This window comes from Aquarana catesbeiana, linkage group LG01, assembly GCF_042186555.1.
Source record: "Aquarana catesbeiana isolate 2022-GZ linkage group LG01, ASM4218655v1, whole genome shotgun sequence".
Classification (NCBI taxonomy): Eukaryota; Metazoa; Chordata; class Amphibia; order Anura; family Ranidae; genus Aquarana; species Aquarana catesbeiana.
This window is the reverse complement of record NC_133324.1, coordinates 64,221,867-64,248,352: the sequence shown is the minus strand read 5'-3', so window position 1 is coordinate 64,248,352 and position 26,486 is coordinate 64,221,867. Positions and strand designations below refer to the sequence as shown.

The following is a 26,486-nucleotide window of genomic DNA, read 5'->3' as shown; positions in this document are numbered from 1 at the left end:
TTTATGTAGCACCCTCTACTAATAGGTAGGTGCTAGCATATGATTTTTGCTAGGCAAAATGGTCAGCACAGGTAAATTTGGGCAGGCCTGTGCTTTGAGCTAGGCCTGTCTGTTTTGATCTGGGGGCATGGAGTGATTAGTGTAGCAGTGGGTGTGACCATCTGTACTTTGGTTCTGAGGCGCCTCCCCTGCTTCCAGGGAGAATGTTTTGGAAGAGGGGCAGGGCCTAGAACTGGAGTGGAAGGTAGTTCATGTGGGAGCCCTGACCAATCCCCAACTGGTATTGGCAGGGGGCGGGCCTCCTATATAAGCTGAGGTAACAGGCAGGAGGCCTTCCCCCGGGGTGCGCCGATCGCAGGAGGAGGTCCGGGAGAGCTGTGAGGGAACTTCACCTTTACACGGTCATTGGTGAAGTCCTCATCATTACACGGTCATTGATGAGGAATTCCTGGAGCAGAGGGGCAGGTGAAGCTGTTGGAACGTATGGTCCGGTTAAGTTCTTCATTATGGACTTGGGACAGAGAAAGGTCGGTGAGTGTACCACAGTGGAGGGCTGGATGTGGAGACATGCCAGGAAGTCTGTGAGGGAACTTCACCTTTTTACGGTCATTGGTGAAGCCCTCATCATTACACGGTCATTGGTGAAGTCCTCATCATTACACGGTCATTGGTGAAGCCCTCATCATTACACGGTCATTGGTGAAGCCCTCATCATTACACGGTCATTGGTGAAGTCCTCATCATTACACGGTCATTGGTGAAGTCCTCATCATTACACGGTCATTGGTGAAGTCCTCATCATTACACGGTCATTGGTGAAGTCCTCATCATTACACGGTCATTGATAAGGAATTCCTGGAGCAGAGGGGCAGGAGAAGCTGTTGGAACGTACGGTACGGTTAAGTTCTTCATCATGGACTCGGGGCAGAGAAAGGTTGGTGAGTGTACCACGGTGGAGAGCTTGATGTGGAGACATGCCAGGAAGTCTGTGAGGGAACTTCACCTTTACACGGTCATTGGTGAAGTCCTCATCATTACACGGTCAGTGAATCCTGGAGCAGAGGAGAGACTGTGGGGAGTAGTGCCAAATCGATGTGGCCCGAGGGCACAGGATTTGCAAGTTGGGCTGGCTGGGAACAGTAGTCCACCGTTCAGCACATGTTATTAACCTACTAGGCCTCCGGGGAGAAGTACTGTAGGCCTCTGGCCTAATAGCAGCAATGACTCAGAGTCAGCATTAGGGACTATTCAGAGTGGGTTCTTTTGTATACAGAAGAAGATGTGACAACAAATTAATGTGCTACAGTATAAGTTTGTACAGGAGGAGAGGATTTTTGGGAACTTCACCCTTACACAGTCTTAGGTGAAGTCTTCATCTTTCCATGGTCATTGTCATTGATGAGGAATTTCTGGGAGCAATAGTCTGCAGGAGTTGAGCAGAGGAGGAGCAATAGTCTGCATGGTGATGCAGGGAAGAGACTGTAGCTGTTACACATGCGCATCATTTCTTCAGGCTCAAACTAAGTTCTAATCTGTAAAGTTTACCACATGCCGACCAGCCGCCGCAGTTGTACTGCGGCAGAATGGCACGGCTGGGCGAAACGATGTTATGTAACGTCGCTTCGGCCTGTGGCCACTAGGGGGTGCGCACTCCCCCCTCCCCTCCAAGCTGATGCGAGTGCCCGGGGTCTCGATCACCGCCGGGATCGCGCGATCGCTCGGGGCACACAGAGAACCCGGAACTGTGTGTGTAAACACACAGTTTTCCAGTTCTCTGAGGGGAGAACTGACAGATCGTCTGTTCATACAGTGTATGAACAGCGATCTTTTAGTTTCCCTGCACAGTCCACATCCCTCTTCAGTTAGAACACAAACTAGGACACACTTAACCCCTTCACCTCCCCCTAGTGTTAACCCCTTCACTGACCCCTAATGTTAACCCCTTCACTGCCAGTGACATTTTTACAGTAATCAATGCCTTTTTATTCGCACTGATCGCTGTATTAATTGCCAATGGTCCCAAAAATGTGTCAAAATTGTCCGACGTGTCCGCCATAATTTCGCAGTCACGATAAAAATCACTGATCGCCCGCCGCCATTACTAGGTAAAAAAAAAAAAATATTAATAAAAATGCTATAAATCTATCCCCTATTTTGTAGATGCTATAACTTTTGCGCAAACCAATCAATATACGCTTATTGCAATTTTTTTTTCCACCAATAATATGTAGAAGAAATACATATCGGCCTAAAATGAGGAACAAAATGTTTTTTTATATATTTTTGGGGGGATATTTATAATAGCAAACAGTAAAAAATAATGCGTTTTTTTTTTTTCAAAATTGTCGCTCTTTTTTTTTTGTTTATAGCGCAAAAAATAAAAACCACAGAGGTGATCAAATATCACCAAGAGAAAACTCTTTTTGCGGGGAAAAAAGGATGTCGATTTTGTTTGGGGGGCCGTGTCGCACGACCGCGCAATTGTCAGTTAAAACGACGCAGTGCCGAATCGCAAAAAGTGCTCTGGTCTTTGGCCAGCCAAATGGTCCGGGGCTGGAGTGGTTAAATATGATGGCAAAGTGATTTGATCTATGGGCACCCCATATACCCCCTTTCCCCAACCAAGTTATACCCCCCCCAATAAACGAAAACAAAAACAGAGCAAATGACTGTTCATTGGCAGCGGGGTGATTTGATGGATATTTGCCACTAGTGGCAACTACACCACTACATTTGCTTAGATTAGCTGTAAAAATAGGATTTTTTATTACAGCTTACCTGTAAAATCCTTTTCTTTCGACGGACATCACGGGACACAGAGCCACAGTAATTACTGATGGGTTATAGGGTATCACTAGGTATTGGACACTGGTCACACCCTAATCAGGAAGTTCAACCCCCTATATAACCCCTCCCCTTCCAGGGATACCTCAGTTTTGTAGCAAAGCAGTATAGGTGTATTAGAAGAGGGGCGGGACCTCTGTGTCCCATGATGTCCGTCGAAAGAAAAGGATTTTACAGGTAAGCTGTAATAAAAAATCCTATTTTCTTTTCTCGGACATCACGGGACACAGAGCCACAGTAATTACTGATGGGATGTCCCAAAGCAATGCCAACTGAGGGGGGGGGATCACAACCAAGTAGGGTGCTATCAGACCTGAGGACCCTGTACCGCTGTCTGCAGCACACTACGCCCAAAGGCGATATCCTCATGCCTTCTCACATCCACCTGATAGAATCTGGTGAATGTATGAACTGAAGACCAGGTTGAGGCCTTGCAGATCTGAGCCATAGAGGCCCGGTGATGCACTGCCCAAGAAGCACCAATAGCCCTTGTGGAATGTGCCTTGATCTGAAACGGGGGAACCTTCCGTTTCAAACCGTAAGCTTGAATAATCAACTGTCGAATCCATTTAGAAATGGTCGCTTTTGACGCTGCCTGTCCTCTATTGGGACCCTCCGGCAGCACGAACAAGACATCCGTCTTGCGAATCTGAGCAGTTGCCTCCAGATAGGTCTTGACTGCTCTTACTACATCCAAAGAATGTAATGACCTTTCTTCCGAAGAACAAGGTTCTGGAAAAAAGGAAGGTAGCACAATGTCTTGGTTTAGATGAAAAATCTGAAACCACCTTCGGTAAAAAAACTAGGATGAGGGCGCAGTACCACTCTATCCTTGTGTATAATCAAGTAAGGCTCTTTACAGGGAAGAGCTGCTATTTCTGATACTCTTCTAGCAGAAGAGATAGCTAACAGGAAAATTAGTTTCCTCGTCAGTAAGACCAAAGGAATCTGACGTATTGGTTCAAAAGGTTGTTTTTGTAACACCGATAGAACCAAGTTCAAGTCCCAGGGGTTTAGGGGCGCCTTAACCGGAGGATTAAGACGCATCACCCCCTGTATAAAGTTTCGGATCAGAGAATGCGAAGCAAGCGGCCGTTGAAACAAAACTGATAAGGCCGACACCTGGCCCTTGATGGTACTCAAGGCCAGCTTCATCTCTAATCCTAATTGTAGAAAATCCAGAATTCTACCTATGACATATTTCCTGGGATGCCAACCCCTGGATTCACACCAGGATACATAAGCTTTCCAGACACTATGATAAATCATTCTGGAAGCTGGCTTCCTTGCCTTGATCAAGGTAGATATGACAGGACCTGAAAGCCCACGATTTTTCAGAACGTGGGATTCAATAGCCCACCCGTCAAATCTAGCATTTGTGAGGCAGGCTGGAACACCGGACCTTGAGCTAACAGGTCTGGGTGTATCGGTAGGGTCCACCGGGAACCCACCATCATCCCTGCTATTTCTGCTTATCAGGTTCTTCTGGACCAAACGGGGGCCACCAGAAGTGCCGACTTCCCTTCTTGCCTGAGTCTGCGAAGGAGCCGTGGCAGTAGCAGAATGGGAGGGAATGCATAAATCGGTGAGAGCCGATGCCACGGAATCACCAACGCATCCGTCCTGCCTGCAAGAGGATCCCAGGCAACCGGTAGGAAGGATTTCCCCTTCTGTAGGTTTTCGGGTATGAGCCATCAACTGAGGCTCTGACGCATCGCATGCGATAGGTGCATTGGAAAGTTTAATGCCTGCACCTTCCTGTTCCAGGTCAACAGAATACTGTGTTACAACAGTTCTGCTTGGAACTGCGCATAGGGAACTGCTTCGAATGAAGCCACCATCTTCCCCTGCAGCCTTATACAAAGGCGGACAGAAAGACCCTTCTTGGCCCTGACTGTCAGAATCAGCTCCCTTAGAGCAGTGATCTTTGCCTGCAGACACTTCAGTTAAGCAGGAAAACTGGGCACATATAGGCCTGCATCTCTGATGCCTATTGATATCAGAAATTCTCCTCCCTGCAGGACGGAGATTGCTGTCTGAATTGATTCCAAACGAAAGGACTGCATCCTTGGGAATCGTTTCAGATCTCTCAAATCCAAAATGGGTCTGTCGTCCCCATTTGGTTTTCGGACCATAGAAAGATTGGAACAAAGTCTCAATCCTTGATCCTTTGTGGGAACCCCCACAATGACCTCTTGCGACAAAAGTCGCTTTATCGCTAGAAGGAGCGACTGCTTCTCTTCTGGCTTTCTGGGAACACCTGATCTGAGGAAACGAGGAGAGGGACATTCTTGGAACTCCAGTCTGTACCCTAAGGTTACCGTGGAGATCACCCATCTGTCCTGGAAGTCCTTCTGCCAGGGCCCTGAGAGCTGCAGCAGTCTTTCCCCCCACTCGAGCAAGCGGGGCGCCCCTTCATGAAGAGGTCTTAGTGTCTTGCTTAGAAGACCTTTTCCCCCAGGATTTCTTGTGTCCCTGGGGTTGACTCTTGTTTCCTGCCCCATACGGAGGAGACCCTCGTGACTGCCTGGAGGCTGATGCCCCTGGCGCTGGGGAAAGAGTCCGTTTAAAAGAGGGACGCTTACTCTTCTTCTTATCAGGTAAGAGAGTGCTTTTCCCACAGGAGATCATCTTGATATAATTATCCAAGTCCTCTCCAAACAACCTTTCACCACGGAAGGGAAACCCAGCCAGTAGCTTCTTACATGGTGCTTCGGCTGACCAGTTTTTCAACCATAAGATTCTACGTATATGCACCAACCCAAGCAAGAGGCGAGAGGTTTGCACGATAGAATCTCTAATGGCATCAACAGCATAACATAAAGCCGCAGGAAGGTTAGCAAACCCCTGGGCCTGCTGTTCAGGTAATACTTTGATGACCTGTTTAACATGGTCTCTTAAGTAAGGATGAGCTCCGGCGTGTTCGCATGCTGCACGTGCCGATCCCGCCAGGAAGTCGGCACGGCGCAGCGCTAATCACAGGCAGTGAGACATTTCCCGAGCTCTGCAGCCACACATCGGGAAATGTCTCACTGCCTGTGATTAGCGCTGCGCCGTGCCGACTTCCTGGCGGGATCGGCACGTGCAGCATGCGAACACGCCGGAGCTCATCCTTACTCTTAAGTATTGACAGACTCCAATCGCTGCTACTGCAGGTTGGGCCACTGATCCTGCTAAAGAGAACACATCTTTCAATAAGAAGTCCATCTTTTTATCCACAGGATCTTTGAGCATCTGAGCGTTGTCTACAGGACAAGTCAGATTACTATTTACAGAGGAAATGGCCGCATCAATGGCCGGTATTCCCCACCTCTTAATAAACTTTTCTTCCATAGGATAAAGTGTAGAAAACTTTTTCGGCGGAAGAAATCGCTTATCTGGGTGATCCCACTCAGAATAAAGCAGCTTTTCAAGTAAATTATGAACAGGAAAAGCATGTGCTGTTTGGAAAGGTTTCAGTGACCCCAAAGCAGAAGAGGTTTCTGTAGTAGTTTCAGGTAGGGACAACTTAAATGTGGAGCGGACCAAACCAGTGAGGATCTGCACTAAGACTTTCTCCTCTTGGGAAGTCGCAGAGGGTCGCTCTCCACCTGAATCCTCCGAAGAGGAATCATCTGTCCCATCCCGATCCTCTGAAAGGGATTCATCTCCTTTATCCCAGAGCTCCTCTGACTGAGGGTCTTGGGAAGCAGAGGAAGGCCTTGTGCGTTTTCTCTCACTGCGTGAAGATGTAATCGCGGCCATTAGCTTTTTCTCTAATCCAGAAATGGTTGAGGAAAAAACTTCTTGTGTAATGTACACAGGGGCTGAAGTGCCGGCAGCAGATGTAGCCCCTAACCCCAATGGCTCTCCCTGTCCAGCTGCCCCTGGTCCCTCAGGAGGGGATGGTGTAGCAGACAGGGGGTCCTCAGAACCTGAACGAGACCCCCTAGTGCCTCTGGTTCTTGGGGTGCTTGAACCTCTTCTACCCATAGTGCAAAGCAACAAGGTGTGAGGTATCAAAAGCGAACACTGACTGCTGAGCGATGTAGTCTGGCTAAAAGCCTTGCTACCAAATGCCCAGTCCGGTGTTCTTTAGTAAATGCAGCCTAGGGGAATGCCTGTGTCCCACCTTACATGCGACTGTCAGCTCTGTGTCTCTCCAAAGCTCAGAGCACCTGTACAGTGTGCTTTAAATGGCCATGCTTTCTGGCACTGTGGGCGTCTGGGCACGCTGACGCTGTGCTGACGCCCCGCCCCCCCTCCCCCCCCCCTCGTTTTTGAAAAACGAGCGCTTCCCGCGCGAGCCGACCCTTTCTGACAAGCCTGAAGGGAGGCTGGGGTTGGGGGAATAAGGAGGAGGCCGGCAGTGATGGGCCCTGCATCGCAATGCGGCTTCGGTGGCGGCGGCGGCAGCGGCTGTGACAGTGCGGTCTCACCCGCCTTACAGCATACCTGAGCCTTTCCCTAGCCTGGGGGGACCATCCCAGCAGAGAAAACCCCCCACCATCTACCTTTGGAGCTGGAGGAAGAGCTAATGCAGCGGACGCTGAGACAGATCAAACATGAAAAGGTTTGTGCTCTTGGCAGCCCCCGGTGGTCACAATAGGCACAGCATGCATTCACCTTAAAGGAGAAAAGCCACTAGAATTAAAATTCTGTGGAATCTCCTCTTACCTTATCCAGGCCGCAGGGTTCAGTTTACACAGACCCAGCCTTCGCCTCTCACGGTGGGCTCCGTTTGTGGAAAAACCGTCAGAGACTGGGGCCCCCATCAGTAGGGGGATCCTTCAGTTCTGGGCCTGTAAAGCACCTCGCCAGAAATTAGGAAGTTTAAAGCCATTTTCTGATCCGCGGGTCCAGCTCTCTAAAAAGAGAAGCGTTACAGGTAAAACCTCGTTTCTTCGGACACGAGGCCCGGGTACCATTCAATTCGGCCATGAAAAGACACTTTGAATGGATCCGGTCGCCTGGCTTGCCCCAGTATAGGATCTTAGAATATTCCTTTTGGAGCTTCAGCACAGGACATCTTTACACGTCCAACACCTAAGACACTGGTGTAAAAACTGAGGTATCCCTGGAAGAGGAGGGGTTATATAGGGGGTTGAACTTCCTGATTAGGGTGTGACCAGTGTCCAATACCTAGTGATACCCTATAACCCATCAGTAATTACTGTGGCTCTGTGTCCCGTGATGTCCGAGAAAAGAAAAAGTTTTCATGAAAGCTGTGGAAGTTTGTATAGTTTATTGATGTGGCAGGCGTCATGTAATGCTGCCCGACAACAAGCACATTAGTGGTCGCAGACAGAACGCTCCATCAAAAAGCTGCATTAAATGTTGAACATCTCATGCCAGCGCACTATTCTATCTCGTATGTACCATGTCACTTCCACTTAGGAGTTTCAGGCATTTTAAAGTAAAAGGCTTTTCCACATTAGAGACCTGCCCTGCAGTCATGAACAGCCGACTATTCTGTTTCAGCAAGACTCAACCATTTGTTCTATCACTTTCAATTATATACTAAAAGAAAAAAAAAAGCTGCTTTTACCATAATTTTCTATAATTCATCTTTTAAGAAAGTTTAGGAATAAATGCAGCTTACAGTGCCTTGAAAAAGTATTCATACCCCTTGAAATTTTCCACATTTTGTCATGTTACAAGGGGGTAAAACCTTCCGGGGCTGAAGTGGTTAATGCCCTCCTTGCCCGGCCTGCCAGTTTAGATGGACGGCCATGTCTTGGTAGGTTTGTAGTTGTGCCATACTCTTTCCATTTTCGGATGATGGATTGAACAGTTCTCCGTGAGATGTTCAAAGCTTGGGATATTTTTTTATAACCTGATCCTGCTTTAAACTTCTCCACAATTTTATCCCTGACCTGTCTGGTGTGGTCCTGATGCTGTTTGTTCACTAAGGTTCTCTAACAAAACTCTGAGGGCTTCACAGGTGACTTCTGAATCCAATTGACTTCACTAGATTTTAGTTAGGGGTATCGGAGTAAAGGGGGATGAATACAAATGCACGCCACACTTTTCACATATTTATTTGTAAAAAATGTTGAAAACCATTTAGCATTTTCCTTCCACTTCACAATTTATGTGCCACTTTGTGTTGGTCTATCACATAAAATCCCAATAAAATACATTTACGTTTTTGTTGTAACATGACAAAAATGTGGAAAATTTCAAGAGGTATGAATACTTTTTCAAGGCACTATAAATACAACACAACCCTTACCAATACCATCACTAACATTTATTATCACATCTCAAAAAATATTTTATTTTACCCTCCTCTATTAGCAAAATTCATTGTCAGTATTCTGTAACCTTGATTTTACAGTAAAATAGCAAAAGTGTACCAGATCATTGAAAGAAATTCTTAGTGGTAAAAATGTATTTTGTATGTATGCACAGCACACTGTATAGTGAATGTATTGTATAGCATAGTGTACATAGTGATGCAGTATAAAGAGGGGATCCACCCAAAAGGGGAATTTCTACTTGTTTGCATTCCCCTCCTCCACTGCCACATTTGGCACTTAATGGGGGGGTACCTGGTTTTGACAGGTACCCACTCCCACTTTTGGCTCAGATAGAAGTTTGCCCCCTCTTATTTCCACCACAGTCTTCTGGGACACATCACAGGTCCCAGAAGATGGCGGAACCATTCACAAGGCTCAGCCCAGCTCGCGCATGTGCAGTAGGATGCCGGCTGTGAAGCCGCAAGGCTTTACTTTCTATTTTCCTTACTTGAGATGCCGGCCCCTGCACCTGAAGCTGATTGAAGAATCGCCTCGGTTGAGGACATCGCTGGATCCCCGGACAGGGAAATGTCCTTATATTAAAAGTCAGCAGCTACAGGATTTGTAGCGGATGACTTAATTCTTTTTTTGGAGGAGCCTGGAGTAACTCAAGGCACGTAATGTGTGCCAAAGTGAACTGGTGGCAGATGTCTAAAGTATACAATATACAGCAGATAATACAGAAAGCAGCGATCCAGGCAATAGAAAGCAAAGCAAAATATACAGAGTACAGTGGTCCATTTCATCTACCTAGAAATATGACGCACTGTATGCAGCAGTCTCCAGTATGTGACATATTGAACAATGTGCAGAGGGCGGTAATCCAGATTATGTAATGTGCAGCATGGTTTGTAGCACAGTGGTCTAGTAAAGTTTAACACAGCATACAAAGTGCAGCATTCTGGAGTATATAGTGTACAGCATGACAGGCAACCATCCTGAGGTCTGTAATGTACAGCACAGCATGCAGAGTTCCCAAGTATTGAATCTACAGCTCATTGTACAGAGTTCAGATGTCTGGAGTATATCATTTACAACAGGTTGTAGAGAGCGCAGAGGTCTGGAGTATGTAATATACAGTATGTTGTACAGAGGGCAGAGGTCTGGAGTATGTAATATACAGTATGTTGTACGGAGGGCAGAGGTCTGGAGTATGTAATATACAGTATGTTGTACGGAGGGCAGATATGTAGCATACAGTCCAGAGGTCTGGAGTATGTAGTTTACAGTAGGTTGTACAGAGGGTAAAGATTTGGAGTATGTAACATACAGCATGTTGTACAGAGAGCAGAGGTCTTGAGTATGCAACATGCAGCATGTTGCAAAACAACACTTTGTACAAAGTGCCGAGGTCTGAACAATGTAACATACAACGCATTCTATAGAGGGCAGTGGTCTAGATGTAATCAACAGCACGTTGTGCAGAGGTCTAGAGTATATAACATACAGCACATTATATAGAGTGCAGAGATCTGGAGCATGTAACATACAGCAAGTTGTGCAGAGGTCTGGGAAGTGTAATCTACAGCACTGTGTACAGAATGCAGAGGTCTCTAGTATGTACCATGCGGCACATTGTACAGAATGCAGAGGTCTGGAGTATATACCATGCCGCACGTTGTACAGAGTGTAGAGGTCTGGAGTATATACCATACAGCACGTTGTACAGAGTGCAGAGGTCTGGAGTATATACCATACAGCACGTTGTACAGAGTGCAGAGGTCTGGAGTATATACCATACAGCACGTTGTACAGAGTGCAGAGGTCTGGAGTATATACCATGCCGCACGTTGTACAGAGTGCAGAGGTCTGGAGTATATACCATACAGCACGTTGTACAGAGTGCAGAGGTCTGGAGTATATACCATACAGCACGTTGTACAGAGTGCAGAGGTCTGGAGTATATACCATGCCACACGTTGTACAGAGTGCAGAGGTCTGGAGTATATACCATGCCACACGTTGTACAGAGTGCAGAGGTCTGGAGTATATACCATACAGCACGTTGTACAGAGTGCAGAGGTCTGGAGTATATACCATGCCGCACGTTGAACTCCCAAGGCAGAAACATGCACACTTTTCTCATTCAAGCATGCGTGTTTATGGACAGAAGCTTCATAGAACCTCCATCCTATATCTGTAGGTAGCTTTACTGTCATAGTGCCACAATCTTCTACATGTCAACTCAACCAGAAGTATAATGTGATCACACATGGTGGAAGGTCTATTCTCATTTTTCCATGAAACAATGAAATAATATTTGTTACAGTAATGAAACTTTTGGGGTACGTTGCTTTTATTGTTAGGAAAAGCTAATTGTCTGGCCATAATGGAGACCCAGAGGGCTTTCACACTGGAGCGGTGCACTTGCAGGACGGTCAAAAAAATCCTGCAAGCCGCATCTTTGGAGCGCCATAGGAGCGGTGTATACACCGCTCCTAAAGTGCCCCTTCCCATGGAAAACAATGGGGCAGCGCTGCAAACCCACCAGCAAAGCGTTGCTGCAGCGGCGCTTTGCGGGCAGTTTTAACCTCCGCAAGCGGCCGAAAAAGGGTTAAAACCTGCGGCCAAATAGCACTGCTAAAACGACGGTAAAGCGGCGCTAAATATAGCGCCGCTTTACCGCTGGCGTCCGCCCCGCCTCAGTGTGGAAGCCAGCCTTAAAGATGTAAAACCAGAGGAGCCTACACACCATAACCTGCACAAGGAAAACCTTCCTGAGCCGTCAGTATTTCATGCTTACCCAGAAGTGTAAAAGCTTGTCTCGTTTTGTCAAAGTCATCAGCATCATCCACTCCATCAATGGCCGTTTCACCTCCCTGTGAGGTGTAGAAAAAATCCTCGGCTTGGGCTAGGAAAAATAAAGAGGTGTAAGAATGCTTAAAAAAACAAATACTTGGAAAATATAAAACCATACTGTAGATGGAAAGCCTTTGTTACATCAATGAATCATAGCCCAACTTCAGGCTCAGAATTTCTCTGTCCCAGTGACACCAGTACAAGAAATGGTGGATGCCGTTGTCACCGGGACAGAAAAACACAGATTACACGTAGTCAATATGTCCTGTGAGTAGGCACTGCTGTATCACACATTTCACAGAGCCTGCCTTCTGCCCTACAGAGGAGCTGAGGGGAGAGGTTTCAGGAGTCAGTACAGGAATCATAGCTTACAGATAGCAAGGTACCATGGGATATGTAGTCCTTAGAAATGAGGAGAAGGTGCAAAGCATGCAGGGAATACAGGAAGTTGTGGAAAGAGACGGTATGCTGTATATGCTGTGACCATAGGAGTCACCTATATTTGCGAATGCTCAAAAATCAGTGCAAGTCTATCAAAATGAGTCACTGGCTTCTTTTGATATTTGAGACCCTCCCCCCACCAAAAAAAAATATGGAGGCTGCCACTGCTGATCCAATGGCTTTACCCCGTTCACTGCCAGGGCCGTTTTTGCATACGTTTAAAAAGTAATTTTAGGCCTGAAGATTACGTAAAACCCCCAAAGCATGATTTCTTTTCTGAAAGCAGAGACAGAAAAAAAAGTTCTGATATTTTATGTCACACAATAATAGCACATTTTTTTTTTTTTTAATCACTTTTACTCATATTACAAGGAATGTAAACATCCCTTGTAATAGGAATGGTGCGTGATGGGTCCTCTTTATGGAGAGAGACCCCACATCTCAGGCAGGAAAGGCCGAAATCAAAAAAAAAAAAAAAAATGAACGATCTGATGCTTTCCAGCCGAGTCCCCGGCTTTGTTTACGCCCGGTGGCGACGTCATACTGTCGCACCTGGGCCTCTGAGAGTCATAGAGATTGCCGGGGACCATATACTCCAAAGACATGCTGGTAGGTTAATTGGATCCTGTCTAAATTGTCCCTAGTATGTATGAATGTGAGTTAGGGACCTTAGATTGTAAGCTCCTTGAGGGTAGGGACTGATGTGAATGTACAATGTATATGTAAAGCGCTGCGTAAATTGACGGCGCTATATAAGTACCTAAAATAAATGAAATAAATAAAATATGTCCCTTGGTTTTATCTATGGCTTCCTTCCGGTTCCGGCGGATTCCTTTTCGGGGGTCCCCGATCCCACGGGAGAGCCCGGACAAGCACCGGAAGGGCGGCGGGAGGGAGAGGGACGTCCCATCCTGTCGCCAGTAAGATCGATCAAGCGGCTGAACAGCCGCTATGATTGTTCGTATGGTGTAGGGCAGGCATATACAATTAGCGGACCTCCAGCTGTTGCAAAACTAGAAGTTCCATCATGCCTCTGGGTGTCATGCTTGTGGCCGTCAGTCTTGCTATGCGTCATGGGACTCGTAGTTCTGTAACAGCTGGAGGTCAGCAATTGCATATCCCTGGTGTAGGGAATCGCTGGCTGAAAAAAAAAACAATATCACCACTGAAAGCCCAGGATGTCATATGACGGCCTGCCGTATAGAAGTGGTTAAAGATGAGATTGCACTGACTAACAAGATACCCAACATGGGAAGCCTTAAAATTGGGTGCGCCTGTGAAACAGCGACAAACATAGGTACCCTAAATTTTCCATAGGTGATGATTTAAAAGCCTCTACAGGTCATCAGTTTAGAGTTAACCAAAAATAAGTGGCCTAGAATTATTGCTCTCATTCTGGTGTCAGAAGTGACTCATGCTGATAGAGGAAGGAAGCAGCAGGCAGAAATGACACTTAGTGCTCTGGATTGAGAGAAGTACACACTATAGAGGGATATGCTTTGTTCATATTTCATGTCTGAGGTTTACAACCACTTTAACCCTGACTTGCTTGTTCCCGGCTGGTGACTTGGGAGTAAGGACACCAGAGCAAGCCGGGGCAACTAGCATTTTCAGTAGAAAGTCAGCAATGGCTGCTTCTGGATCGCTATTAGTGTTTAGGTTTCCTTTAAAAATAAGGAATGGAATGTTACAAGCGATAATTTTAGCTTACGTTTATGTGACTTGACACGAGGAGTTGGCGTAAATCAGTACCGGCTCAGCGCCTCCAGACTGATCTGTGGTTACATCTGAGGCGGAATTACGACTCATTTTATTTAATTAGGATCTCTTCTGGAACTTTATATGGTCACTGGGGGATAGAGTTTAATTGTCTTGCCTGAGATGAAGGACTGGACAGCTCATCTTCCTCTCAACTTCAGTGTGCTAATGATATTACTTGTATCAATGCAGAGAGTAGGTGGGGGAATCAGAAACTTTAAATAGGTTATATCAAATCTACACAATCTGGATATAAGTAACAGGAGAGAACTAGAACATTCAAAGAGGTGGCAAATTCCTGGTAAAGCTAGATGTCCTTAAGTCGAAACCCGTTAAAACCTTGGGGCTGATTTACTAAAACTGGAGAGTGCAAAATCTGGTGCATCTGTGCACGGTAGCCAATCAGCTTCTAACTTCAGCTTGTTCAATTAAGCTTTCACAAAAAAAACTGGAAGCTGATTGGTTTCTCTGCAGACTGCACCAGATTTTGCACTCTCCAGTTTTAGTAAATGAACCATTTTGTCTTATTTAAAAGTTCCCATAAAATACTGTCCATGGAGAGATTTCAGGTCATTCAAATCAATCACCTTTCCTTTAGCCTTCCTGATGCAGACCAGTGCATGCGCAGACTCTGCTGCATTCCCGGCATCCATAGAGAGCCGGAATCTGATCACAATGCTGGGGCGGCGCCAGGCATTCACTTCTCGTTGTGTGGAGATGAAGATGAACTAGGAGGTCAGCGCCAGAATCTAGGGTGGTGTTGGCTTCGGTGGGCAGGAGGGTACTGTGGTATGCATTCTAATCAAAGTAACACTGGATATGCAAAAATGCTTTTGCAAATCATTTTACCATGATTTTTCCCTTTAAAAATGCTGCAAGTACATTAAAACAGCCTCAACCTTTTTTTCAGTCACGGAACCCTTTAAAAAGTATGTAAAATCTCAAGGCACCCCAGTATAAAAATGTAAGAAACGTAAATGTTACTTATCAATGGGGAACCGGAGACTATAATTAATTACATCAGAACTTAACTTCGCATCACATGAGAGCCCCCTTTACATTGGAGATTCCCCATCACAACAGAGCCCCTCTTCAAATCAGAGGTTCGCCTTCTCCTCTGAGCACCCCTTCACATCTGAGGCCCCCATCATGTTGGAGGTCCCCCATCATATCAGAGTCCCATTTCACATCAAATGTCCCCCCATCACATCAGAGCCCCCTTCACATCTGAGGTCCCCCCATTACATTAGAGATTTCCCCCATTACATTAGACACCCCTTTACATCAAAGGTCTCCCCATCACACTAGAGCCCCCTTCACATCTGAGGTCCCCCAATCACAGAGCCCCACTTCACATCAGAGATCCCCCTCCACCCCATTACATCAAAGTTCTCCCCATCACATCAAAGCCCCCTTTAAATCTGAGGTCCCCTCCATCACATCAGAGCCCCCCTCACATCTAAGGTCCCCCCATCACATCACAGCCCCCTTCACATCTGAGGTCCCCCCATCACATCAGAGCCCCCTTCACATCTGAGGTCCCCCCATCACATCAGAGCCCCCTTCACATCTGAGGTCCCCCAATCACACTGGAGCCCCCTTTACATCTGAGGTCTCCCGATCACAGAGCTCCACTTCACATCAGAGATCCAGCCCATTACATCAAAGGTCTCCCCATCACATCAAAGCCCCCTTCACATCAAAGGTCCCCCATCACACCAGAGCCCCCTTCACATCTGAGGTCCCCCAATCACACTGGAGCCCCCTTTACATCTGAGGTCTCCCGATCACAGAGCTCCACTTCACATCAGAGATCCAGCCCATTACATCAAAGTTCTCCCCATCACATCAAAGCCCCCTTCACATCAAAGGTCCCCCCATCACACCAGAGCCCCCTTCACATCTGAGGTCCCACCCGATTACATCCAAGGTCTCCCCATCACATTAAAGCCCCCTTCCCATCTGAGGTCCCCCTCATAACATTAGAGCCTCTCTCACATCTAAGGTCCCCCCCCATCACTTCAGTGCTCCCTTCACATCTGAGGTCCACCCATCACATCAGAGCCCCACTTCACATCAGAGATTCCCCCATTACATCAGTCCCCACTTCATGTCAGAGGACCCCTATACACGAGAGCAGAATTTTGCATTCTCATGAATGCTGCGGGAAGCCCTGCATGCCGCATGCCCTGGATCAGAGTCATAAGATGCATTGTGTCCTAGCCCTAGAGCAGGGGTAGGCAACCTGGGGCGCTCCAGCTGTTGTGGAACGACATTTCCCATGATGCATTGCAAGGCTGGCAGTTACAATTACTCCCAGAGGCATGATGGGACTCGCAGTTCTGCAACAGCTGGAGGGCCCCAGGTTGCCTACCCCTGTTCTCATTGAACCTCATTGACTAATAAGGTGCTGGTGACTGGCCAGCCCGCAGCATGCCTCTGTTGCAGTGAAATCCCAAGCTGTGTTTGTCAGCCCCGCTCAGTTCTCATTTGATAAACTGGTAGACACATGCCGTTTATTTCATAGAAATGAGAACACAGGAAGGTGTGTACAACACTGCTCGGGATGTCAGTGCAGAAGAGGGAGCGGGGTCAGCTCAAACAGGAAGCTAGAAGCTCCACGGATTTCTGGGGGATCAACAGGCTTTCTATGTCCGCCGATGGCCCGCGATCGCAGCGAGGAGAGACAGAGCGGGGAACTGCCTATGGAAACAAGGCATTTCCCCGTTCTGCCTAGTGACATGTCAGGGATCTACTGCTCCCAGTGATTGGGCGCAGCGATCTATGTCATGTTTCAGTAAGCCCATCCCCCCTATAGTTGGAACACGCTGAGGGAACACACTTAACCCCTTGATCGACCCCTAGTGTTAACCCCTTCCCTGCCAGTGTCATTTTTACATTGATCAGTGCATTTTTATAGCACTGATCAATGTAATAATGTCACTGGTCCACAAAAAGTGTCATTTGGGGTCACATTTGTCGCAGATCACCGCCATTACCAGTAAAAACAATAAAAAATAAATAAAAGTCCCTAAATCGATCCCGTAGTTTGACGCAATAACTTTTGCTCAAACCAATCAATATACGCGTATTGCGATTTTTTTTACTAAAAATATGTAGAAGAATATATATCGGCCTAAACTGATGAATAAATTCATTTTTTTATATTTTTTTTCTTTTGATATGTATTATAGCAGAAAGTAAAAAAAAATATTTTTTTTTTTTTCAAGATTGACGCGCTTTTTTTGTTTATAGCGCAAAAAGTAAAAACCACAGACGTGATCAAATACCACCAAAATTAAGCTCTATTTGTGAGAAAAAAACCCGTCAATTTTGTTTGGGTACATTGTCGCACGACCGCGCAATTGTTAGTTAAATCGACGCAGTGCCGAATCGCAAAAAACGCTCTGGTCACTAAGGGGGGAAAATTCTTCCGGGGCTGAAGTGGTTAAAGCCCAATTCAAGCCAAACATTTCATTATATTTTGGACCCAGTGAGGAGCGGGTTAGAGTCAGTTTTTTTTAATGCAGTCTGTTGCTTTCCCTCCCCAAGTTAGAGAAAGAAAGGAAAGGAAAAAAAAAAGGATTTTCAGGAAGATAAAAAGGGAAAAAAAAGGAAGGGAAAGGAAAGCATGGAAGGGAAGGAGTGGAAAGGAAAAAAAGAAGGGAAAGGAAAGGGAAGAAAGAAGGTAAGGGAAAGGAAGGGAAAGGAAGAGAAAGGAAGGGAAAGGAAGGGAAAGGAAAGCTTGGAAGGGAAATAGGGGAAAGGAAAAAAAAGAAGGGAAAGGAAAGGGAAGAAAGAAGGGAAAGGAAAGGAAAGAAAAGAATGGAGGGAAAAGAAAGAAAGGAAAGGAAAGAAAGGAAGGGAAAGGAAAGGGAAGAAAGAAGGTAAGGGAAAGAAAGAGAAAGGAAGGGAAAGGAAGAGAAAGGAAGGGAAAGGAAGGGAAAGGAAAGCATGGAAGGGAAAGGAAAGCTTGGAAGGGAAATAGGGGAAAGGAAAAAAAAAGAAGGGAAAGGAAAGGGAAGAAAGAAGGGAAGAAAGAAGGGAAGAAAGAAGGGAAAGGAAAGAAAAGAATGGAGGGAAAAGAAAGAAAGGAAAGGAATGAAAGGAAGGGAAAGGAAGGGTAAAAGAAAGGAAGGGAAAGGAAGAGAAAGGAAGGGAAAGGAAGGAAAGAAAGAGGAAAAAAAAAGAGAAAAAAAAAAAAAGAACGAGAACAGAAGAACGAGAACGAAAGAAAGAAAGAATGAAAGAAAGAAAAAAAAAAAAAGAACGAAAGAAAGAACGAAAGAAAGAAAAAAAGAACGAAAGAAAGAAAGTAAGAAAGAACGAAAGAAAGAAAGAAAGAAAGAAAGAAAGAAAGAAAGAAAGAAAGAAAGAAAGAAAGAAAGTAAGAAAGAAAGTAAGAAAGAAAGAAAGAAGAGTGAACAAATGAAAGAAAGATATGATTTAGGTTTGGCTTTACATTTCGAATCTTCCTGAAACGTTAACTCTTTTAAATGAAAATGCCATCTTGACAACTCTGCGTGCTGGCCCTTTAAGATGAACACAAAAGATGGCAGCCAGCTGTGTTGGCTTCCTCTCTCTCTTCCAAGTTTTGTTTCATAAAATATATTGATGGGTTAATCATGCGTAATTTGATTTAATTACATCTAAACACACATCTGTCTGTATCATTATTCAAAATGACAAGCTAATGGATTTGAGAGATGTTGCTGTTGCGTATAACAGCTGGTTTATCTCTGCAGAAGAGACGAGGTGTGAAGAATGACTCACTTAGTGACAAGTCGGCAAACTCGGGTAACCTGGAGGAGGCACACAGTTGGTAGAAGATGTGATAGTTCCTCTCCTCTTCTGCCTGTTAAATAAAAAGATGGAAGGTTAAGATAACAAGACTTTCCTGCTAAGACCAAGGAGAGAAGCATCATGTTCATTTTTTGTATATCTATTAGGAGGTATTCTGTTCACCTGAGGGTTTGGGGCCCTAAGGCTTTTTATTTGCGTAAACTTGATCAGCATTTGTATTTTCCCAACCTATTTAACCCTACTGAAATATCTGTGCTTACACTATATAGTCTTATGAGCAGTTCTAGTTACTGTGTGCTAGATGTCTATCGCCAAGGTCTTTAAATCTTGGTAAAAGTTATCTTTTCTTGATGCCGCCCTGAACACTGATGTATCGAAGACAAACCACCACTTGAAATCTCCTCAAAAACCAACACTCCCAGGTGTGTCATTATAGGGTATGAACGGGACATAGGAGTTGGAGGGGAAATTAATTGACACGGCGGGGGACCAGGAAATTGCCAATTTTGGAAACATCTGTTTCAGGGTAGACTTCAGTGGAGAATTTCTCTTAATTACAGCAGCATTTGGGGTTACGGGCAGAGGGAGAGGTAGTTTCATTCTTTTTTTTTCTGTACTTTACCCTCTGTATAAAAAAGTTCAAAAGTTTTACAGTTATCACTAAAACAATGTGATGCTTGTCCAACGGTAGCCACCTAGGAGCTTCTACCTACTGAAGAAGCCCTGTTGGGGGTGTAACGCGTAGAGAAGTGGAACCTGCTGATGCCGATTCACATTATATCTGGGAACTGGTGGTGAGCCGGAGTATCTTCAATTTCTTATATATCTTTTATGCGAATGTGTTTTTAACCCTTTTTATTGTAGTAAAATGAATATGGAAAGCACTATTAGTCTTCCTTTCTTTTTAATGCCATTCCTATGATTGGGAATCGCAGAAGATGTCTTCTGGAGGAGTGTTAATGAAGAAGGATCTTAATTGTATATGGATTAAGCTGTTTTGACATCTTAAGAAGGTTTGAGGTCCAGTACAGAGGTGAGAGAACCTACATAACATTGGGTGAGGTGTATATAATTATTTACGAAGGAGGGTCATCACCTATATTACAAAAGATTTGGTCACATTGTACTACAGAAGATTTTTTGTCTTGGACTTATTCATCAATCACTTTTGGTTATTGCATGGTGTGTGAGGACACTTAATTGTTTCCCTTATAATTTGTGGGGGGTCTATACTGATTTATTCACTTTTTTTACGCACGTTTTATTTTATTACATGTGAATATTCAGTGTCACGTTTGATGTAAATTCATGTATATGATATATCTTGGGTAGCGATGCACAATTTTAAGTTTTGATATTGTACCTAGGAGGGGACTTCCCCTAACTTTGTTGTGTCTGGGTTAAGTGAGGGGGAACCTCCCCAATGGAAAAATATATATACTGGTTCTAACCTTTCCATAATCCATCCAAAACACAAAATGGGCCATTTTGGACCTAATGTATCTTGTAAAGCCAAGTTTTACAAGTTGACCACTGAAAGTGTATGGGCACTTAAAAAAATATTCATCATACCTTGGGTTCTGGTAAAGCCACAATCCCTGCCAAAACAGAAAAAAAAAAAAAAAAAAACATTTTGGGATAAAATCGTCAAAAAGACAGGCTTTACTCCCGTGGGCTTGTCTAAGAGAGGTGATGTCAGTAGTGGATCTTCTTGTTGGGTCCTGGGAAAGTTGAAGACCCCAAATACCACAACATGCTCCTGTACAGTGCATTAGCCTTCTCTCACAGAAAAAAAAATTAGGCTAAAGACCCCTTTAACGTGCTCCTGATTTTCTGAGTCTTATCTTTCAGAGGCCTCGCTGACAACATGGGTTTTTTATATAAAGACAAAATGAAACAAGAAGTGAAGAGGCTCATCTGTCTTGCGGCAGAGGCTGGAAGTGATGGAAGACCTGTCCTCCGTTGGGGAACCAGCTTCAATCTTGTTATGTCTCTGCTCAGCCTAAATCCCGTCTGCTCATCTCATCACTGGAGCAGCAGAGAACAAATACAGTTCAAATGGATGTCAAGCCAAAACTTTTTTTTTTGTATTGTATAAGAGTGTGGAACGATTAAAACCCCTCCCTGTTGGGACTTTATTGCGATCTGAGATTTACCCTCAATTATTTATTGTCCCGGTGACAACGGTTTCACCAGACATGAAATGGGGGAGAATATGGAAAGGGTACACAGCATTAAAGAGCAAAAACTGGGGTTCCAGTCCTCACTTACTCTACTAATAAATACAAAAATTATATCTGTGTTGCTGTCAGAACAGGAAGTGAGAGGAAATCTCTCCAACCTAAAAAAGCAGTAAATTCCAAAAAAATTTCCGTAACCTGGCCACAGGTTTATTTTAAAGCCTAACTTCAGGATAAGAAAATAGGGTGTCAGGGCTGGGCTCAGCCCTTCCTTCTCTGAGCTGGCCGCTCAGCTGTCAGCTAATTGCCAGCTCCCATCTCTCGCCACAGTTACTCAGCTGTTGATGATATCCTGCTCGTCAGTCCTGCCTACTTAAGCCGTCCAGTCCAGAGGAGCTCTGCCTTTGCCTTGGTCACATCACAAGAAACTATTGCCTGCGTTCCTGTTTACGGTACTTTCACATTGAGGTGTGCGGGCGCTGGCGGTACAGCGGTGCTAAATATAGCGCCGCTTTAACGTCATTGTAGCGGCGCTGTTCGCCCGCTAGCGGGGCGGTTTTAACCTCCGCTAGCGGCCGAAAAAGGGTTGAAGCTGCCCGCAAAGCGCCACAGCAGTGGCGCTTTGCCGGCGGGTTTGCAGCGCTGCCCCATTGTTTTCAATGGGAAGGGGCACTTTGTGACCGGTAGATATACCGCTCCTACAGCGCTCCAAAGATGTGGCTTGCAGGACTTTTTTGACCACCCTGCAAGCGCACCGCTCCAGTGTGAAAGCCCTCGGGGCTTTTTACATTGGAGTGCATTGAGCGGCTCTTTCAGGGTGCTTTGCAGGCGCTATTTTTAGCACTTTAGCGCCTGCAAAGCGCCTCAGTGTAAAAGCAGCCTTAAAGACTTGCTTTGCCGACATCCCTTCTGGCTCCAGATCATGCTTGCTGTTCAACTACTTTGATCCCTGACTTCTGGCTTGGCTGACTATCCGTTCCGGTTACTGAATTTTGGCTATGTTTTGACTACGTTTTTTTTTTTACTTTTATTATTAAACAAGTGTGATTTAACTGTACTTCTGTCTCGGTCTGATTTCATGGTTTCTGACATAGTGTCCAAATGCAAGAGACATGTATTCTTCCTGGAATCTTGGTGTAATTTGTGTATTTACTTTACATATAGTTACATGAGGTTGAAAAAAGACACAAGTCCATCAAGTCCAACCTATGTGTGTGATTATATGTCAGTATTACATTGTATATCCCTGTATGTTGTGGTAATTCAGGTGCTTATCTAATAGTTTTTTGAAACTATCTATGCCGCCCCCCCGCTGAAACCACCGCCTGTGGAAGGGAATTCCACATCCTTGTTGCTCTTTAGATTTGTGCAAAGATCCAGTGTAACTTTGCCTCTGTACAGGAGTTTCCTGTACTAAAGACCAGTCACTGCTACTCTCTCTCCTTGTGCAGGGCGAGTGGTCCTATCTCCGCCCCCTCCTGTAGCTTTCTGCAGGTAGCCTGTAGTGAGTGGGACCTGTGGGCCGCTCTCACATCTGTGCTCTCTGCACAGACCATGTACAGCACAGTAATGATATAACTTCTACTGTATTATCACTAGGTCATCCTTGCCTTGGCATAAGGTCATATGAGGGAACTCAGAAGCAGCAATTTTTTTTTTTTTTTTAATTAAAACCAAAGCAGAGGAAATTTGTCTACGTTTCCCCCAATGGCACCTGCAACCAGTGGAGGAACAAGGTCATTCAACACCCAAAGTGAAAAGCACAAAGTATGCCCTCCCCCCCATGAACTGTGAACTACTGGAGAAGCATAGGTTGCAGTAACCTGCCCAGTTCCACCCCTCCTGCTGAAGAGCCAAAGTTGGTTGCCTACTCTGCCTACCCCTCGGCCGGGTCTTGCCTGTGGCCCCATCTTCTGGTGCTCTTGCACCTCCTACATATTGTTGGTGTCTGTACATTACATTTAACAAAACTGGAGCCTACATCTGGCCAAAAATAAAAACACGTGTAGACGTTGCATGAATTATGTAGTACAGTATACACTACAGCAGGGGTCTCCAAACTTTCTAAACAGGGGGCCAGTTTACTGTCCCTTGGACTTTAGGGGGGCCGGACTGTTGCCAATTGGAGTAGAGAAGTTTCCGACGTTGGTGGCAATAAACAATGCCCCATCATTGTCGTCCATGTGCCCCATCATTGGTGTCACTGGGAAGAATTGTGCCCCATCGTTGGTGTCATTGGGAGGAATTGTGCCCCATCGTTGGTGTCATTGGGAGGAATTGTGCCCCATCGTTGGTGTCAATGGGAGGAATTGTGCCCCATCCTTGGTGTCATTGGGAGGAATTGTTGGTGTCATTGGGAGGAATTGTGCCCCGTCATTGGTGTCATTGGGCCCAATTGTTGCTGTCATTGGGAGGAATTGTGCCCCACCGTTGGTGTAATTGGGAGGAATTGTGGCCCTTCATTGGTCTCAGTGGGGGGGGATTATGTGTCCCCAAATACTGCCAGCAGCTCGGCTCCCCTTCTCACCCCTCTCCTTCTGCCGGGCCAGTGAGAGAGCGCAGCGCACTTCGCGCATGGGCAGTAGTGACCCGGCCTTAAAGCCGAAAGGCAGCAGCACCCAACCAGCTGATGGAAACATCAGCTGCGATGCCGACATCGCTGGACTCCAGGACAGGTAATTGTCCTAATGTTAAAAGCCAGCAGCTACAGTATGTGCAACTGCTAACTTTTATATTTTAAAGGGGCGGGCGGAGCTCCGCTTTAAGTTTTAACCATAAAACCTGGAATCTGATTGGCTACCATGCACAGCTGCACCAGATTTTGCACTCTCCAGTTTTAGTAAATCTACTCCCTTGTGTACAGATTGGAGCAGTGTGCAGTATATGGTTATATATACACACTAAACAAACACTACAAGAATGTAAAAAATAAAAAAGCAGAGTGTACTGAGGGAGTGTACATAATGGAGTGTTGTGGGTTAAATAATGTACAGCACAGTGGATAGAGTGTACTATGGAGGGTTATATATTATAGAACACAGTGGACAGAGCATGGTGGGGTGGGATATATAATGTACAGCACAGTGGATAGAGCATGGTGGGGTGGGTTATATAATGTACAGCACAGTGGACAGAGAATGGAGTGGTGGGTCATACAATGTACAGCACAGTGGATAGAGCATGGTGGGGTGGGTCATACAATGTACAGCACAGTGGATAGAGCATGGTGGGGTGGGTCATATAATGTACAGCACAGTGGACAGAGAATGGAGTGGTGGGTCATACAATGTACAGCACAGTGGATAGAGCATGGTGGGGTGGGTTATATAATGTACAGCACAGTGGACAGAGCATGGTGGGGTGGGTCATATAATGTACAGCACAGTGGACAGTGCATGGTGGGGTGGGTCATATAATGTACAGCACAATGGACAGTGCATGGTGGGGTGGGTTATATAATGTACAGCACAGTGGACAGAGAATGGAGTGGTGGGTCATACAATGTACAGCACAGTGGATAGAGCATGGTGGAGTGGGTCATATAATGTACAGCACAGTGGACAGAGAATGGAGTGGTGGGTCATACAATGTACAGCACAGTGGATAGAGCATGGTGGGGTGGGTTATATAATGTACAGCACAGTGGACAGAGCATGGTGGGGTGGGTCATATAATGTACAGCACAGTGGACAGTGCATGGTGGGGTGGGTCATATAATGTACAGCACAATGGACACAGAATGGAGTGGTGGGTCATATAATGTACAGCACAGTGGATAGAGCATGGTGGGGTGGGTTATATAATGTACAGCACAGTGGACAGAGCATGGTGGGGTGGGTCATATAATGTACAGCACAGTGGACAGAGCATGGTGGGGTGGGTCATATAATGTACAGCACAGTGGATAGAGCATGGTGGGGTGGGTTATATAATGTACAGCACAGTGGACAGAGAATGGAGTGGTGGGTCATACAATGTACAGCACAGTGGATAGAGCATGGTGGGGTGGGTTATATAATGTACAGCACAGTGGACAGAGCATGGTGGGGTGGGAAATATAATGTAAAGCACAGTGGACAGAGCATGGTGGGGTGGGAAATATAATGTAAAGCACAGTGGACAGAGCATGGTGGGGTGGGAAATATAATGTAAAGCACAGTGGATAGAGCATGGTGGGGTGGGATATATATTATAGAACACAATGGACAGAGTGGAACTGTGTAGAGAATACAGTATCCAGCGCAGGGTACAGAGAGGACCAATATGAAATATATAATGTACAGCATTACAGCACAACTATCTGAAGTAAGTTGTAAACGTTATACAAAAATCCCATTACAAAGAAAACATTTTTTTATTTAACGTATAGCGGAAGTTACAGACCTGAAACACCACACGTGACTTCTCCAGCAAGTATGTCCTCATATTGGCACCAATGATGTGATATCTTTTGTCGAATCCAATCTGAATGTACTTTCCGAATCGACTGCTGTTATCATTTCGTGTTGTTTTGGCATTACCGATGGCCTAGGGGAGCAAATATTGGGCGTTAGAAGCTCATATCCAAACAGATATACAAATGACCATTATCCCAGTTATCTGATTGAGAAAATCATTGAATGTATTTTTACCTAGGCATAGACTGAGTACTTGTCTTGATGTCTCCTACAAATACTCAAGTACAGCAGAACTATTGTGAGCCAGTCAGGGCTCTACTACACAAATGATCACATGTACAGAAAAGGAAGAGTACAGGGATGGTCTCATAAGAGTGTTTCTGCTCCTCCACTGTCCAATCGCAGGCTGGGGTGGGTTCCAATCCAGAACATATTGCTTAAAGGGCATGTCCAGGAATTGCCCAAATGCCATTTCAAACCTCCTTATACTCCTCTACTTCAAGTCACAGCATCATTTTCCTTTTACCTTTGCTCTAAAGCTAGATTTCATCAGCGGGCTTGTAAAATTCTTGTAGGGGCAGCTGTTGGGAGCTCAGTTCCTATAGTTGTAAACATCCGCCACCAGAACTATGTCTCCCAAGAGACCTTTCCTTAAACACAGAGGTTGATTTACTAAAGGCAAAAAGACTGTGCACTTTGCAAGTGCAGTTGCCGTCATTTGCCCCAGAGCTTAGTTAAATGCGGTGAAACTCTGTTGATGTCCATCATCCAATCACATGCAAGCAAAAATGCTTTTTTTTTTCTCTTTGTGCCCGAGTGGGTAAACTTTACAAAGAAGATTCACCAAATTACATTTATTAAAGGAAAATGAGTGCAACTGCACGTGCAAAGTACACAGTCTATTTGCCTTTGGTAAATCAACCCCACTGTGTATGGGCAGGCAGCAGCATTGTTTTCCTGGCAAAATACACCCCCAGAACTAC

The 26,486-nt window shown here is 45.4% G+C and overlaps 1 protein-coding gene across 2 annotated transcripts in view; it reads right to left on the bottom strand.

Moving 5' to 3' along the window:
* The window catches only part of MYO5B (myosin VB), a 394,698-nt gene that overhangs the window by 159,368 nt on the left and 208,844 nt on the right, over window positions 1–26,486 (bottom strand). For both annotated transcript variants that reach the window (XM_073619562.1, XM_073619572.1), the window contains exons 6-8: window positions 25,490–25,633; window positions 18,897–18,978; window positions 11,869–11,976 (exon numbers count right to left, since the gene is read on the bottom strand). In XM_073619562.1, the coding sequence (XP_073475663.1) occupies window positions 11,869–11,976; window positions 18,897–18,978; window positions 25,490–25,633 (334 nt within the window). The remainder of the gene's footprint in view (window positions 1–11,868; window positions 11,977–18,896; window positions 18,979–25,489; window positions 25,634–26,486) is intronic.